Consider the following 15,133-nt stretch of genomic DNA (forward strand, 5'->3'; position numbering starts at 1 on the left):
AACTTACTTTGTCTGATATTAATATAATATGCTGGCTTTCTTTTAAAAAATGATCTATTTGCTTATTTTAAAAATTCCAGTATAATTAACACGTTGTGACAGGCACCGAGTAATGGACAGAATTGTACACCTGAAAATAACATAACACTCCAGCTTTCTTTTGACCAGTGTGAGCCTGGTGTCTCTCGTACCATGGTTTTACTTCTTAACCTTATAAGTAAAGTATATTTCTTGTAGCCAGCATATAGTTAGGTCTTGCTTCCTCCCCCCACCACCCCAATCCAATGATCTGTCTTTAATTGTGATGTTTAGGCCATTAACATTTAATGTGATTATTGATGTGGTTGAGTTTAAATCAGTGTCCTTCATTCCTTCATGTCTGGTGTCTGGAAATCTATTGTGTATTTATCTGTTTTTTGGTTGTTTCATGTGAGAGGCTAAACTCCACCCATCTTGGCTGGAAGTAGAGAGGCCAACTGTAATATCTTAATATTATGTAATACTCATCCCGTGTTCAGTTTTCTCTGATTGTCTTAAAAGTATCTCTTTACAATTGGTGTGTTAGAATCGGGATCCGAATAAGAACTACCTTGCATTTGGTTGCATTGTTAAATCCCTTATAATCTAGAGTAGTATCCCATCCCTTCTTTCTATGTCATTTATTTATTGAAGAAACGGAGTCATTTGTCCAGCAGACTTTTCTGGGTTTGGGTGATTATATCTTTGTGATGCTTTTTAACATGTTCTTCTGCTTTAACATGTTCTTTCCTATAAATGGATAGATCTAGAGGATCCTTTATAGAATGTGCTGCATGTTCATTTGAAATACATGAAGTATGGGCGCCTGGGTGGCACAGTCGGTTAAGCGTCCGACTTCAGCCAGGTCACGATCTCGCGGTCCGTGAGTTCGAGCCCCGCGTCAGGCTCTGGGCTGATGGCTCGGAGCCTGGAGCCTGTTTCCGATTCTGTGTCTCCCTCTCTCTCTGCCCCTCCCCCATTCATGCTCTGTCTCTCTCTGTCCCAAAAATAAATAAACGTTGAAAAAAAAAAAAAAGACATACATGAAGTTGCTACTATTGGACTATTTGCCCTACTAATGGCCCTGCTGTTGAGCCTCACACTTCCTGTTGCGCCCTGTCTGGGAGCCCCTCTTCGAGCGACAGAGATGGGCCAGTGGATTCCAGAGGTCATCCTGGCCCTCCACTGTCAAGACCCCCCATGTTTCCTGATGGTTTTCGTCGTATTGCATGTCACCTGGGTCCTTATCTCATTTAGGAGTTGCAAAATGGTGGTGTTTTCATCCTGTCACTCTTCTTGCATTTATTAGCTGTGATGCTTCTGTACATAGAAACTTTTCCTCATCAGTGATTTGGTTACCCTGAAATGAAGTGCACTTAGCAACGGCAGGATGAATGCTTAATTTTTCCCCTTTTAAAAACCAGGTTTCAGAATACTGTGTCAGTGTCCTAGTAAGCTCCAAAGAGATTGATGATTTCTGTGTGTGTGTGTATGTGTGTGTGTGTGTGTGTGTGTGTGTGTGTGTGCGCGCGCATATATTTGACATATTTCAACTTGAAGTTTTCGCCAGTGTTCTGACATTTCTGCATGCATCTTTGTCAGTTTCTATTCCCACATTCAACATCTTGTACGTTTCCTATTATAGACTTGGAATTGGCCTTTGAACCAAGAAGCTCTGGTGGCTTTTAGTGGAAAATGATATTTAGAGACCACAGTCTGGATGCTACAGGTGCTCATTGCAAATGGAGAGGCGTGTTTTGTGGATCAAGCCAGGAAAAATGAAGTTTTTAGAAAGAAATAAATCATAAGTTCATACTGGTATTCCCACTCTGAAAGTTTTTGCTTAACTTTAGAGATTTTATTTTCGTATCTCTTCTCTTATAGGGGAAGTCTGGCTCCTAAGTATGTTAACATAATTTATATATAGTCAAAATAACAATACCTATATTATTGCTAACAATATGTTTACTGGATGCAGTTTAGAGTTTCTTTCTGGGGCTTTTTGTCCTTAGGCTATTTTATTGCATGAGGGGGGATTGGTCAAAATACTATGTTTTGTCTAAATTTTTTTTTAAGTTTATTTATTTATGAGAGATATAGAGACAGCATGAGTCATGGAGGGGCAGAGAGTGAGGGAGACACAGAAACTGAAGGAGGCTCCAGGCTCTGAGCTGTCAGCACAGAGCCCAGTGCGGGGCTTGAACTCGCAAACCATGAGATCATGACCTGAGCCGAAGTCAGACGCTTAACCAACTGAGCCAACCAGGCACCCCCAAAATACTGTTTTAAATTGCTTGAAAACAATTTCATATATAGTTAGGTCCCTTTATTTTGTTTTTTGATTTTTAGTGATTGCTTTGTTTTTATAAAACATTAAATGGTCTCACGCTCAGGCAGGAGACCTTCTGTGTGCCACAGGCCCCTCAGGTGTGACAGTCGTGCTGCTGGGTTGAAATTTTGCAGGTTGCCTGGGGGTGGGCGGCCAGTGTCAGGTTAATAAAAAGCTTTGTGCCCCGGCTTCCAGAGTATGGCTCGGGGACCCTCTCTCAGGCAGTCAAGTCCAGAAGCGAATTCACTGCAAGGGGGAAAGTCCCGGATGTACCTCGGAATTGATTTATTCACTCGAGAAGCCGGTAGGCAGTGTCCAGTGAGCAGGTAATGACTGCATGAGGTTGTGGGCAGCACTGAAAGGGCGTGTAGCTATGGAAGCCATTGGATGCGACCCTGTGCCGCTGGTTCTGTGTCGTGGAAGGGTGGCTGGCCCAGGCTTAGGGTTCCAAGGACTGAGAGGGTGCTCTGGTCAGATGGGGGTGGGGCTCACAAAGGAGCCAGGGCTGTGTGCACCTAAAGGACCAGGTGGAGCTGGGTGTCAGGGAAGGGCAGATGTGAGCAGCCCAGGGCTCCCTGGGGCTGGGCAGCCTTGCCTTCCTCCAGGGCCTTTCGACCCTCCCCCCTCCCCCCCACCAGCTTCCAGTCAGTGGCTTCCCGTCCCTCCTGGCCCTTCCAAGCCCTTGCTCATTTCTACTTAAGTTTGTTTATTTATTTTGAGAGAGAAGGAGAGAGAACGAGAACAAGGTGGGGAAGGGCAGAGAGAAGGAGAATCCCAAGCCGGCTCCACACCATCATCGCTGAGTGACGCAGGGCTCGAACTCATGAACCGTGAGATCGTGGCCTGAGCCGAGATCAAGAGTCCGACGCTTAACCGACTGTGCCACCCAGGCGCCCCGCCCTTGCTCAGTTTTAGATGGAACCGCCTGTGTGGGCCCCACGGAGTCTGTCTATAGGACGGGCAGAAGCAGGTCAGAGAAGCTGCTCACCAGTCATGTTGGCTTGAAGGCCTCTGAGCTTTCGTACATTCACGCATTCATCATTCACGAACCCCAGTGGTCACTGGGATCCTTTCTGTGCCGGACACAACACTAGGTACAGATAAGAGGTGGGATGCCATTTGGACGGTTAAGCCAGGCCCAAACTTCCTCAGTGAGCATGTGCCAGGAGTTCAGAGGTATGAGAAGGTCCTGGTTGTGGCTGGGATGATCTGGGACATTTGGCTCAACTGACTGAGCCATCAGCCTTTCTTCATCTGCATAGTGGTGGCCTGTCAGGCCGACAGCCAGGCCTTCTTTAGGTCTTTCAACTCCCCACCCGCCCACATCAGAATGAAAACAAACAGCAATGCTAACATCTGAAAGTTTGCCACGCTCCAGACGTATGCTCCAAGCGTTCTGTGTGCATTAACTCACTTCATCCTCACAGCAACGCTGTGCGATAGCGTATTATGTGATCGTGTACAGCTCCACCGTGCAGGTCAGGAAACTGAGGCAGAGAGAGGGAACGTGATCTGCCCTCGCTCGTGTTTGAACCCAGAACCCGATGCTTTTCGCCAGTGTCCTGTCCCGTTGGCCGCCATGATGAACGCTTAACGGTTGGTCATCTAGTGAAAAAGCCTCTATCTCACCTCAAATGGTGTATTTCAAAAATCCACCCTCAGGGGCCCTCACTGCAAGGACATGTAGGAAATTTGAAAGGCAGGTATGTGTCCAGAAAAGGTCCTCATCAAGTCGGAGAGATGGCTCTCGAGGCCCCAGCGTGGACTCTGAGAGTCTCCTCCCATGGCCCTTGCTTTTGTCTGTGGACTCCCAGAGGAAGGGGGGGCAGGTGCTGGTGCTTTCAGTGATTGAGACATCCTTGACTTTAATCATCATTATGAAATTACACATTTTACACGAAAACAGGCACCATTTGTTATGAATGACTTTGTATGGCTTTCTCCCCGTTTTCATTTCAAAACATTCTACTGTCTAACACCACATCTGGTCTCTAGTAGATCCCCAGTCAATTTGGATGAATTGGTAGATGGAGGCGTGAATGAGTAGATGATAGATGGGGGTGGGTGTGTGGATAGGTGGGCGGATTGAGTGGAAGGATATTTCTTTTATTCTTTTGTTTTAGAGAGAGAGAGTGCATACAGGTGCCTGAGTGCACGAGCGGGGGAGGGGCACAGGGGGAGGGAGAGAGAGAGAGAGAGAGAGAGAGAGGGAGGGAGAGAGAGAGTCTTAAGCAGACTCCATGCTCAGCCTGACGTGGGGGTCGATCCCACAACCCTGGGATCATAACCTGAGTCGAAATCAACAGTCGGACGCTCAACCAACTGAGCCACCAGGTGCTCCTGAAGGATGCCTCTCATAGCCTTCCAGAGCTGGAGACTTGCCCTGGTCTGTCTGAAAACACATCCCAGGGGCGCCTGGGGGGCTCAGTCGGTTAAGCGGCCGACTTCGGCACAGGTCACGATCTCGTGGTCTGTGAGTTCGAGCCCCACGTCGGGCTCTGTGCTGACCGCTCGGAGCCTGGAGCCTGTTTCGGATTCTGTGTCTCCCTCTCTTTCTGACCCTCCCCCGTTCGTGCTCTGTCTCTGTCTGTCTCAAAAAAAAAATAAATAAATAAACGTTAAAAAAAATTGAAAACACATCCCAGATGTCCCTCTCTCTATCCCTTGTGGCCACAGCCCTTCTTCTCAGCTGTTGTCACCCACACCCACTGTGTTCCCAGTGAGATACTCAGACAGTCACAGGATGCTTGGCAGGTCCTGGCACCCCCTGGTTCTAGCAGGTGCCACCGGCCTGCCAGCATCCCCGAGTAAGGATCTCCCGAGGACGCATTCTTATCTGGCCCCGGGCTGAGCAATCATGCAGATCTTCTATAATCTCACAACTCTCTGTGGTAGGCACTCTTCATATTTCAAGCGGAGGGAGTGGCTCAAGGGCACGCGGTCTGTAAAGAGCCCATGGCTCTCAGGCCTGCTGAGCTTGGCAACGACCTTGATGGTTTACACACACAGGACTTCCAGGTCGAGAGTCACTGACGTTCCTAGTTCCACGCTCGCGCCTCTGCTCCCTGGGCCTTAAACCCAGCAGGCTTTGGGTCTGAGCGGGAGGGACACGTTGCCGTGCGATGCTGGGGCTCCTGGCTGAAACCCATCCCATTGTCTCGGGGACTTGCTGAAAGCAGAGTTCTCCTTCCCTGTGGACGCCGATGAGGGTTATCTTTGCAGCTAAGAGGGCCATCATTCCCAGGGGCACACGGCGGGCCGGGCTTACGCGCTGCAGGCCTGACGTCTGAAGTCACGGTGGTGTGCCTGCTGGAGGCCGTGTGAGGAGTCCTGGCGCGTGGGCAACACACACAGGCACGGCCCTGGCGTGCGCCTCGTGTAACTCTGCTCACACACACGCGCAGGCTGCCAGCGGCCGGCAGCTCACCTGCATGCAGCCCGCCGCGACCCGGACCGCCGCGCCCGCCCCATCTGCCCGGAAGTAGGCCGCGCAGCCTCTCAAAGGGTTGCTGTGCGTGGGCAGGCCCGCCGTGGCCTCCTTGTCCAGATTTTTCGCCTCAGACCGGATGCCAGGCTTTTAACGGGAAAACTCTGCATGGTGAACTGTTGTTGGGTCACATGTTTTTAAAGTTCTGTGAGTTTGACCCAAACGGTTCTTGGGCTTCCAGTTGCAACCTCTGTCTGAGCCACCGGATGCTACTGCAAGGGATACCAAGAACGAAGCCCCGGAAAGTGGCAGAAAGAAGCGTACACCCTATGGGGAGGTACGGGTGCTCACTTCTGGGGACAGACTTTGGAGCTGCCTCCTTTCAGGCCAGACCCAGCATCGTCATCAGCACCATTGGGTGGGGGGGGGGGGGCGCAGGAGTATAAAAGATGCCAGGCTTGCTCCGGGGGCCAGAGACATGAGGGAGAGACAGTCTCTTCCACCCGGACGAGGCTATAGGGCTGGCATGCTTTCGTCCATACGTGCTCTGGCCCGCCCACCATACTGGGAGGTGGAGAAGGGATTTACTACCTTATTTTTTGTACTTCACAGCTGAGTCGGTTAAGATAGAGCCGTGATTTGCCTGCAGACGCACAGCCGGCTGGGGGCGGTCAGGAATTGTGACTGGTGTCCCTGGATTTCCATCCCCTTCCATTCTTGCTCCACCCGCCCACGTCCTGTTTCTTCTGCCCCGGCACAGAGCCCGCGGGACACATTTGCAAAAAAACAGAAAACGAATCAACACTTTGGAAGGCTTCCCCGTTACAGAGCTGAGCCTGGTGACCCTTGCTCAGGGGTGTGGGAGAGGCAGGGTTGCCAAATGTGGCAAACACAAGCACAGAGCCCCGGTTCAGTTTGGGTTTTAGGTAAACAGCAAAGGCAACATTTGGGACAACCTATGCTACAGATTATTTGCTGTTTATCTGAAATTCGGATTTACCTGGGGGGCCCTGTGTTTATCTGGCAACTTCAGGAGGAGGGAACGTGGGCATAGAGTAGGGGAGGGCTGGGAACGCCCATCTCCATTTGGGGGATTCTGGAAATCTAGAAGACAAGCAACGCCAGGAACGGTGACAGCAGAGCGTTTGGTCATTCTGCCTCCTGTGCCTACGCCCACCCGTCCAGCCCGCGGGACAGTGACCTGCGTCATTCTACAGCTCGGCCCCTGGCGTCCAGCCCCCTGCAGTCGAGCTGCGCTGACTGCTTCCGGCCCCTTAATTGGATGAAGTGTGCAGCTGGGCGCCCGAGGAAGGGAAGGTGGGGCTGCCAGGCAGAGAGGCAAATTAACCTTGGCTTCAGCAAGGCCACTGGCTGCTGATTTATTGATTGCCTTGAAATAACAGCCCAATCTAACACAGGCTGACCGAAAGGCAGATAGTAGTTATTCATAGGACTCCTCGTTTCCTCTTTCCCACATTGCCTGGTCCCGGGGTCCGCCACCTTTGGTTATTAGATTGCTCAGAAAGCACATTTATTACCCCACTGTTCCCCAGGTGAAGGGCGGGTGTGGAGGGCCACCTGGGAGATCAGAGGTGGCCATGTGGTCCCCAAAGGGCCTTCGGAGGAAAGATGTTCCATCATCCCCAGAAGAGCCAAGGCCTGGCAGAGGGTCCAGCCTGGGAGTCCAGAAGCCTGAGTACTCGTCTAGGCCCTTCCCAGCCCTCGGTTTGCAGGGCTGAAGAATGGACCCTCTTCCTGGTCACCCAGGAGTGTGCTATGGTTATAGAAGTGAGGAGTGTGGGCTCTGGGCCGGGGTCCGGTGTGCATCCTGGACACATCCAGTGAGCCCCACAGAAACAGGGGAGCATCCCCTCCTTTATTATTATTTTTTAAAATGTTTATTTATTTTTGAGAGAGAGAGAGAGAGAGAGAGAGAGAGAGAGAGAGGAGAGAACACATGCATAGGGAAGGGGCAGAGAGAGAGGGAGACACAGAATCCAAAGCAGCCTCCAGGCTCCGAGCGGTCAGCACAGAGCCCGACGCGGGGCTCGAACTCACGGACCGCGAGATCATGACCTGAGCCGAAAGTGGACACTTAACCCACTGAGCCACCCAGGCAGCCCAAAAGGCCCCTCCTTTAGAGGCTGAACTCAGGACCCCGTGGTGTCACACATAGAAGAGTCTGCCAGGGTATGTGACACTGACAGCTATTCTCGTCTGACCCTAGAGCTCAGATTCAACAAGGATTGGATTTTTTAAAAGCAGTTCTATGGAGGTATAGTATACATACTCTAAAATGCACTCATTTCAGGTATACAGTTTGAGTCTTGACCAAGGGGTGTGCCTGTGTAACCACCACTCTGATCAAGGTATAGAACATTTCCTTCCCCTCACGCCCTCTCCTCCAGTCCAGCGCCCCCACGTGGCCGCAGCGCCCAGCCCCCAGCCTCCAGCCCCCAGCCCCCAGCCCTCATCCCAAGCCCCAGCCCCCAGCCCCAGCAACCACCGCTCTGACTTCTGTCACTAGAGCGGGTTCCGCCTGGTCTAGAACCTCGTGTAAATGGAATTAGGCAGAAGGCACTCTTTTGCATCTGGCTCCTTTTGCTCAGCATATGGTCGATGACAAGTGTCCCTTTGCACGGTAGGATGTGCCAGTGGCCCACGCTGTGTCTGTGCAATCCGTACGGTGCGTGGCGGGTTTCTGGGAGGCAGAGCCATCCCCAGGAGCACAGAATGCCACCTGCTGCCACTTCCATCCTCCTTTTGCAGCCGGACAAACAGCTCCAGAGAGAGAAACGCCTCCCCGAGCGTGGGGAACACGCTGGGCAGTTCTGAGTCTAGCATGCAGTGTTCCCGATTCCCCGTCTAGCGCTTTCCAGACTGGGCTTGCTGGGAGGGTCACAAGCCCCTCAGCTAGAAGTACGTGACCCCTTATGTAATTTCTAACAGATTTCCATGTCCTTTTGAAAGCATAATCCCATCGACTGGGAGGAAAAAAATCAATGGCCTTTAAAGCGGTAAACTTAAAAATCACATACAAGGAACAGATGTGCCAAAGATCGTGGATTTGAACCACAGCTGGCTAACTGGATAGAAGGAGCCCAAGGGGTCATTCTGCTGCTCCTCCTTCTGGCCCTGTGACCCCACCAGTGGGAGGCCGTGGCTTCCTCACAGGTAAATGGGCCGTATATCACCCACCGCAGGCTCGTTTTGGGGGTTGAGCGAGCTCAAGCAAAAGCACTCAAAATTGTGAGATGCTTGAATTCATGGTTATTGTGATTTTTATCATTAGCCTCTTGGCATCCCCAGGGTTCTGGGATGGTCACCAGCCCTCCTCCTCCCACCAGAGCTCCCTCTGCCCGGGTGTCCTGCCCACCCTTGTGGCTTGAGTCTGGAGTTCCTGTTTGATGCCAGGCTGCTTCCTCTGGCCAAGGACACCTCCGTCCACTTTTCTGCCGGGCAGTCACGCCGAAAGGGCTTCTCTTTACCCCTTGGTCTGTGCCCCTTGGTCGGCTGCTTTGGAGGGTGACCGTGTCTTCCAGGGGGACCTTCAGCAGGAACCCTGTGCAGGCCACACAAACTGTCTTGAAGTCTGACCACCCCAGACACCCTCTGGATTTAGTGCAAATCTGCCTGGCTGGATTTCGTTCTATGGGATCAGGCACACAGATGGAAACTCTACTCCATGTGCTATCCTGGGAGACGCTGAGCTTCCTGAGGGCCGGCCTGGCGGTTTACTGAGCCTTTGAGCCACGGCTGTACTTGGTGCAGTGCTGAGCACACATCAGTTGGTTGAGTTGGGTTGAATCCTACAAGGCGAAGTGCTTTGTCAACATAGAAGTCTTTTGTGCATAAAAGAACATTATAGGGGCGCCTGTGTGGCTCACTCAGTTAAGCGTCCGACTTCGGCTCAGGCGATGATCTCGCGGTTTGTGAGTTTGAGCCCCGCGTCGGGCTGTGTGCTGACGGCTCAGAGCCTGGAACCTGCTTCGGATTCTGTGTCTCCTCCCCTCTCCGCCCCTCCCATGCTCATGCTCTGTCTCTCTCTGTCTCTCAATAATAAACGTTAAAAAAATTTTTTTAACTAAAAAAAAAAGGACATTATAAAGCAAGTAAAGACTACAGAATGGAAGAAAATATTTGTGAATCATGTATCTGGTAAAGGGCTGGTATCCAGAGTATATAAAGAGCTCGTACAGCTCATCAACAAAAAGATAATCAACCCAATAGAAAGAATGGCAAAGGACTTGCACAGACTTTTCTCCAAAGAAGACACACAAATGGCCCGTGGGTGTTCAATGTTATCATTATTCGGGGGGATTTCAAATGGTGTGATTTTCACACCCACTAGAATGGCTACAGTTTTTTAAAATGGAAAATAGCAAGTGTTGGTGAGAACGTGGAGAAATCGGAACCCTTACACACTGCTGGTGGAAATGCAACATGGTTCAGCTGCTGAGGAAAACATTCTGGAAGCTCCTTAGCGAGTCAAAAAGAGATTCATCCTATGACCCAGGGATTCCACTCCCAGATACGCACCCGAGAGAAGTGAAAACGCACGTCCACACAAACTGCTACCTGGATATTCACAGCAGTGTTATCCATAGTGGCCGAAGGGCAGAAACAACCCAAATGTCCATCCCCTGCTGAATGGATGAACCAAATGTGGTCTGTCCACACAAGGGGATATCATTCGGTCACAAAGTCACATGCCACAACGTGGATGAGCCTCAAAAACATCATGCTAAGTGAAGTGAGCCAGACACAAAAGGTCGCAAGGTTCTGTTTATGTGAAACTTCCAGAAGAGGTAAATCCACAGATAAAGAAAGTAGATTCGTGGTTGCCAGGGGCTGGAGAAGGGGGTGCAGAGTGACAGCTAATGGGTGCAGGGTTTCGGTGTGGGGTGATGGACGTGTTGTGGAATTTGACCCCGGCGATGGTTGTACAACTGAAAAACCCTTTGAGTTTTATCTCAGAAAATGTTTTTAAAAATCTCGAAATGGCCATGAGAAGTATGAAGTCTGACCCCGCGCCCCCTGTGGCCACCTGCAGGCCGCTGGGTGGTGCACTCGCAGCCCCTTGAACGCTCAACCCTTCCTTTCCGAATGAGGCCCCAGCTTCCCGTGGGGTCAGCAGAGGCCGCCTGCCTGGAGCCGGACAAAGGGTTTGTTTATCTTCTGGGAGAACTGAATAGTGATGGCAACAGCGGATCTGCAATCGAGGGGAAGGCCCAGGAACCACCTCACTTACCTCCTTCCCGTAAACTCCAGCCTACACCCTCTCCCTCTAGCCCTCTACCACCCAAGAAATCTGAGGACAGGAGCCGCCTCCTCTAGGGAGAGAGTCAGAGAGTCAGTGGCCTTTAGTCACTGTCTCACTGATTAGTTGCCGGGAAAGACAGATTCGTTTGGGAAGTGGAACTGGGCAGCAGACAGAGTCATTGCTGAGGCCGTGATGGAGATAATGGCCCCAGCAGCCCCCAGGATCTGGTCCTCCTGTAGGATCCCAGGACCACAGAGGGCCCCCTGGACCTTCAAGACCCTCCATATGTCTCACACACACACACACACACACACACACACACACACACACACATTCAGGGCCCAGGTGGGTGACGGGCTCACGTAACCAGAGACCAACCACCTTGACTCCCAGCCACTTCCCCTGCAGCATCCCCTGCTGTGTATTTGCCTTTTTGCACCGCCCCCGCGCCCCCCCCCCCTCCCCCACCAGGCAGCAGGTGCAATGGAAGTCCAATGGCAGCATGTGTGCGGAAGGAGGCTGGGGTCCTGGAGACAAGCAGAGCCGTCTGTTCGTTGCACTCCGCTGTTAGCTGTTGAAAGTTGAGAGTCTGGATAGGATCCGTTTGAAAAACTACAATAAGGGTTCTGTGGCCAAAATTAAAGACTTGCAAGTCTGTGCCTCAAGGGGCGCTGGGGAAGCAGAGGTGAGGGTGCGGGTTGCCCCAGGGGCGAGAGCGCCCTGCAGGCGGGGCGTAGGCGCTGGGTCTGTGATTCCCCCCTTGGCCTCCCTTCGTTCGCCAGCTCCTGTGTGTGTCTCTGTCCGGCTGCTCCTTCTCTGTTTCCGTGTCATGTGCCGAGACTGTCGGGAATGTGCGTGGCGGGATGCTGGGTTTGGAGCAAGGCCCAGAGGCTGGTCAGAGCCCTGCTCTGGCTGGCGTGCGTCTTCTGATCCAGGTCTCTTTTTGCTGCTCGATGTGTTTGTTGTGTGCTTCCAGAAGGCCCCTGTGGTCCGTCCGGACGGGCTGAGATCCACACGCAGCCGCTGTATGCAATTCTCCCTCCTTGGAATGGGGGCTCCAGAGCTTCAGAGCACAGAGAGACCTGCTCCCCGCTTCCCCCTCGGCCCCGGGATTCTCCCCAGTGAACATCTTATGTCGCCTTATTCTCTCCTCTGCACCGTTTAGGTGGCGAGATGGGAACAGAGAACCCGCAAGCTGAGCAAGGTCTTCCGATCCCCCTACCTGGCCTGCTACTCCCTGGGTGCTGCCATTTTGCTCCTGAACGTCCTGCGCTCGCACTGGTAAGCACTTCCCGGGCCGACAGACCGGATAAAGTCCATTTCCATTGGAGGCATCCAGGGCACCTGAGGGGGCAGCCCCTGCAGGCAGTGTTACGTGGGTCCATCCAGATACGGGGAGCATTGCGTCCGAACGCAGTCACCCCCTCCCTCTCTGGGCCATCAGACTCCCATCCGCAGAGGAGTCCTCGTGGCCCCAGGAAGGCGACAGCGCCACATGCCTGGGGTGCAGGCACGGAGGAGCACCGCGGACAAGGCCAGGTGGTCCCCAGTCTCAATGTGTAGACCAAGCTGCTGCAGGAGTCCCCTCCAGGAAGTGTCAGGGCAGAAGGCAGGTGACACTTGGGGACTGGGCCTCACGCAGGCTTTTTACAGCAAGCTGCTCAGCTCGTGTCTGGACCTGACGTGTTACCTTCCCGCCAGGAGAACTCATTCCAGATGATAAAGCGCTGCCCTCGGGCCTGGTGGCGGGAGCTGGTGCTGATGCTCAGACAGGAGGCGCGGTGCCCTACAGGCCACCCCTGAGCCCGGGGTCCTACCTCCACTGCTCTGTGAGAACCGCTGTGGGCGCCACACTGGCTCGTGAACTGAACATGGCCCGTGCGGTGCTGGAAAAAATGAGCGATGGCACAGGAGAATTGCAAGGTCCACTTGTCATGACAGATCAGGAGCCCTGGTGGCCCCGGCCCCCACGTGGGAGCGATCACTGGGGAGCCGAGTGGCGGCCGCTCGCCACGTTCCCCACGCCCTGCCTTCCCCTGTGGGCCCTGGGGAGAGGAGGGGAGGCGTGGGCGTGATGCCCCATTTGACTCGTGGCCTTTGCTTCTTTGCCTTTCCGGCTGCCTGTCGTCTCCTTACTTCCTCCACTCCAGGCCAGGCCAGGATGGCTATCCCAAGGGTCCTGGTCTTCAGAGAGGGCGTGGCCCCTGCCCTGGATTAAATGACACTGGAGACACTTCTCCAGAGAGGCCTTATTCCCCGCACAGAGGGGCAAGGGGCTTGGCTCGAGGCCCTGCCTAGGGTGCCTCCAGGCCTGCATGGCCCGTGTGCTGACCAGCTTCCAGGCCCTCTGACCCCAGGGAGCGTTTTCACATTTGTAGTCTCTGAGCAGAGAAGGGTTCCATTGTACAGACGAAGAAAGTGAGGCTTGGCAGGAAGCAATGGTTTGTTCGAGGTTTTCCAGCTCACGGAGCCTGATGTGGGCGGGAGACCAGGCTGCTTCACGGAGGACAACAGCTTAGGGAGAAAAGACCCCATTCACTTAGGAGGTCACACTGCCAGTGCGACCTTGGGCTGGGCTCATGGGTGTAGGAGGGGTCAAGGGAGGGGGGTTGGTCCTATTTGCCTACCCTTGCTGAGTGGGGTGTCGCCCCTTAAAACGGAAGGGGGCCCTGGGCTGCCGTCAGCTGGGCAGGAGTCAGTAGCACGTTTGAGCCCAAGCTGAGAGACCAGGCTCCCTCTGGCTTGCTTCTCTGTGAGCCCTGCCCCAGGGCTGCTCTCTGGATTCCAGGCACACAGTCCCAGGGCCGGGAGGAGGGCCGGTCACCGTGGTGAGGCCGAGGAAGGGTAGAGGGCTGGAGAGAACTTGCCCTTGTCCTGGCTCCCTGGTCTCAGTGCATGCTGGGTCCCCACCAGGGCCTGCACGTGGCCCGGGGAGGGCTTGGGCCCCACAGCCCTCAGCCCAGAGGCAGCAGACCAGGTGTCTCCAGAAGCATCCGTCAGTGCCCTGAATTGCTACCATCCCCGAGCACCAGGCTCGGGCAGCCGTGCTGGGCTCCTACCATGGCTCCTCACGCTTCACCACAACCCTTTGGGGGTGGGTATGGGAGCCCACGCGTCAGCTGGGGGCCAAGGCTGGTGAGCGGTTGAGCCAGGAGGCAAACCCAGCTGACTCGGATGTGCTGGCCCCTCTCAGGGAGCCTGTCTGTGTCTCAGTGCCGACTTCCCATTTTCTTGCCCACCTTGGTAACGGAGCCTCTGTCTCACCCCTTGCTCAAGCCAGTAACTTGGGAGGCATCCTTAATTGTTGTTGTTTCCCTGCTCGGTCCAGCAGCACACCTAGGGTCCCCCCTGGGGATCTATCCTGGATCTACCCTGGGATCTGGACTTGGGATCTATACCCTGGGTCCACCTCTGAGATCTACCCTTCTCCCTTCTTGTCTCTGGATTACGCAGCATGGAGGCCCTCGGGGACCCTGTGGGAACGGGCGTCAACTTGTGTCAGCTCTGCCTAGCACCCCCATCACGCTCCCCTGTGCGGTAAAGAATGACACCCGGGTTCCTCACCTGGCCCCGGCCGTGTCTGGGTCACCTTCCCCCTTCCCCTGGCAGGGCCCCTTCCCTGACTCTTCCTGCTGCCTCATTTCTGTCGGGTCTGGCCTCTCCTCCTGCCTTAGCTCCCGGCATCCATAGCACCTCCCAACCGCACCCTATGTGCGAAAGCCCCAGTGCGACGACCCGCTCCAGCCCACTTGTTGGTACAATAGAAGACCCGCATCTCTCGACCGACTGTGAGCCCCGGGAGGGTCAGGATGGTGTCTGCCCCGTGAGCCAGTTGGTCTCCGGGGCTCAGAGGGGCTCAGTGAGCACCCAGGCTCAATGCAGAGTGGACCGAGCCTGCCCTGGGAGGCCGGCTGAACCCTGACCCCGGAGAGAGAGGCCACAGGACGGCTCAGAGGCTCCAGTGCAGCCTGAACACTGAGGAGTGCACCAGACACGTAAACGAGTTGCTCGCTCCTTGGCCCTGTCCTTCTCTCCCCTGGGCCTCACTCCCTCTGCTGCGGTCACAGTGCCAGGGTTACAGCGAGGTCTGGCTTTC

At 53.9% G+C, this 15,133-nt stretch overlaps 1 protein-coding gene across 5 annotated transcripts in view; it reads left to right on the forward strand.

Moving 5' to 3' along the window:
- PEMT (phosphatidylethanolamine N-methyltransferase) overlaps positions 1-15,133 on the forward strand; it is an 86,883-nt gene that overhangs the window by 54,917 nt on the left and 16,833 nt on the right. For all 5 annotated transcript variants that reach the window (XM_030294658.1, XM_030294659.1, XM_030294660.1 and 2 more), the window contains exon 3: positions 12,203-12,318. In XM_030294658.1, coding sequence (XP_030150518.1) covers positions 12,203-12,318 — 116 coding nt within the window. The remainder of the gene's footprint in view (positions 1-12,202; positions 12,319-15,133) is intronic.

This window comes from Lynx canadensis, chromosome E1 (genome assembly GCF_007474595.2).
Source record: "Lynx canadensis isolate LIC74 chromosome E1, mLynCan4.pri.v2, whole genome shotgun sequence".
Taxonomy (NCBI): Eukaryota; Metazoa; Chordata; class Mammalia; order Carnivora; family Felidae; genus Lynx; species Lynx canadensis.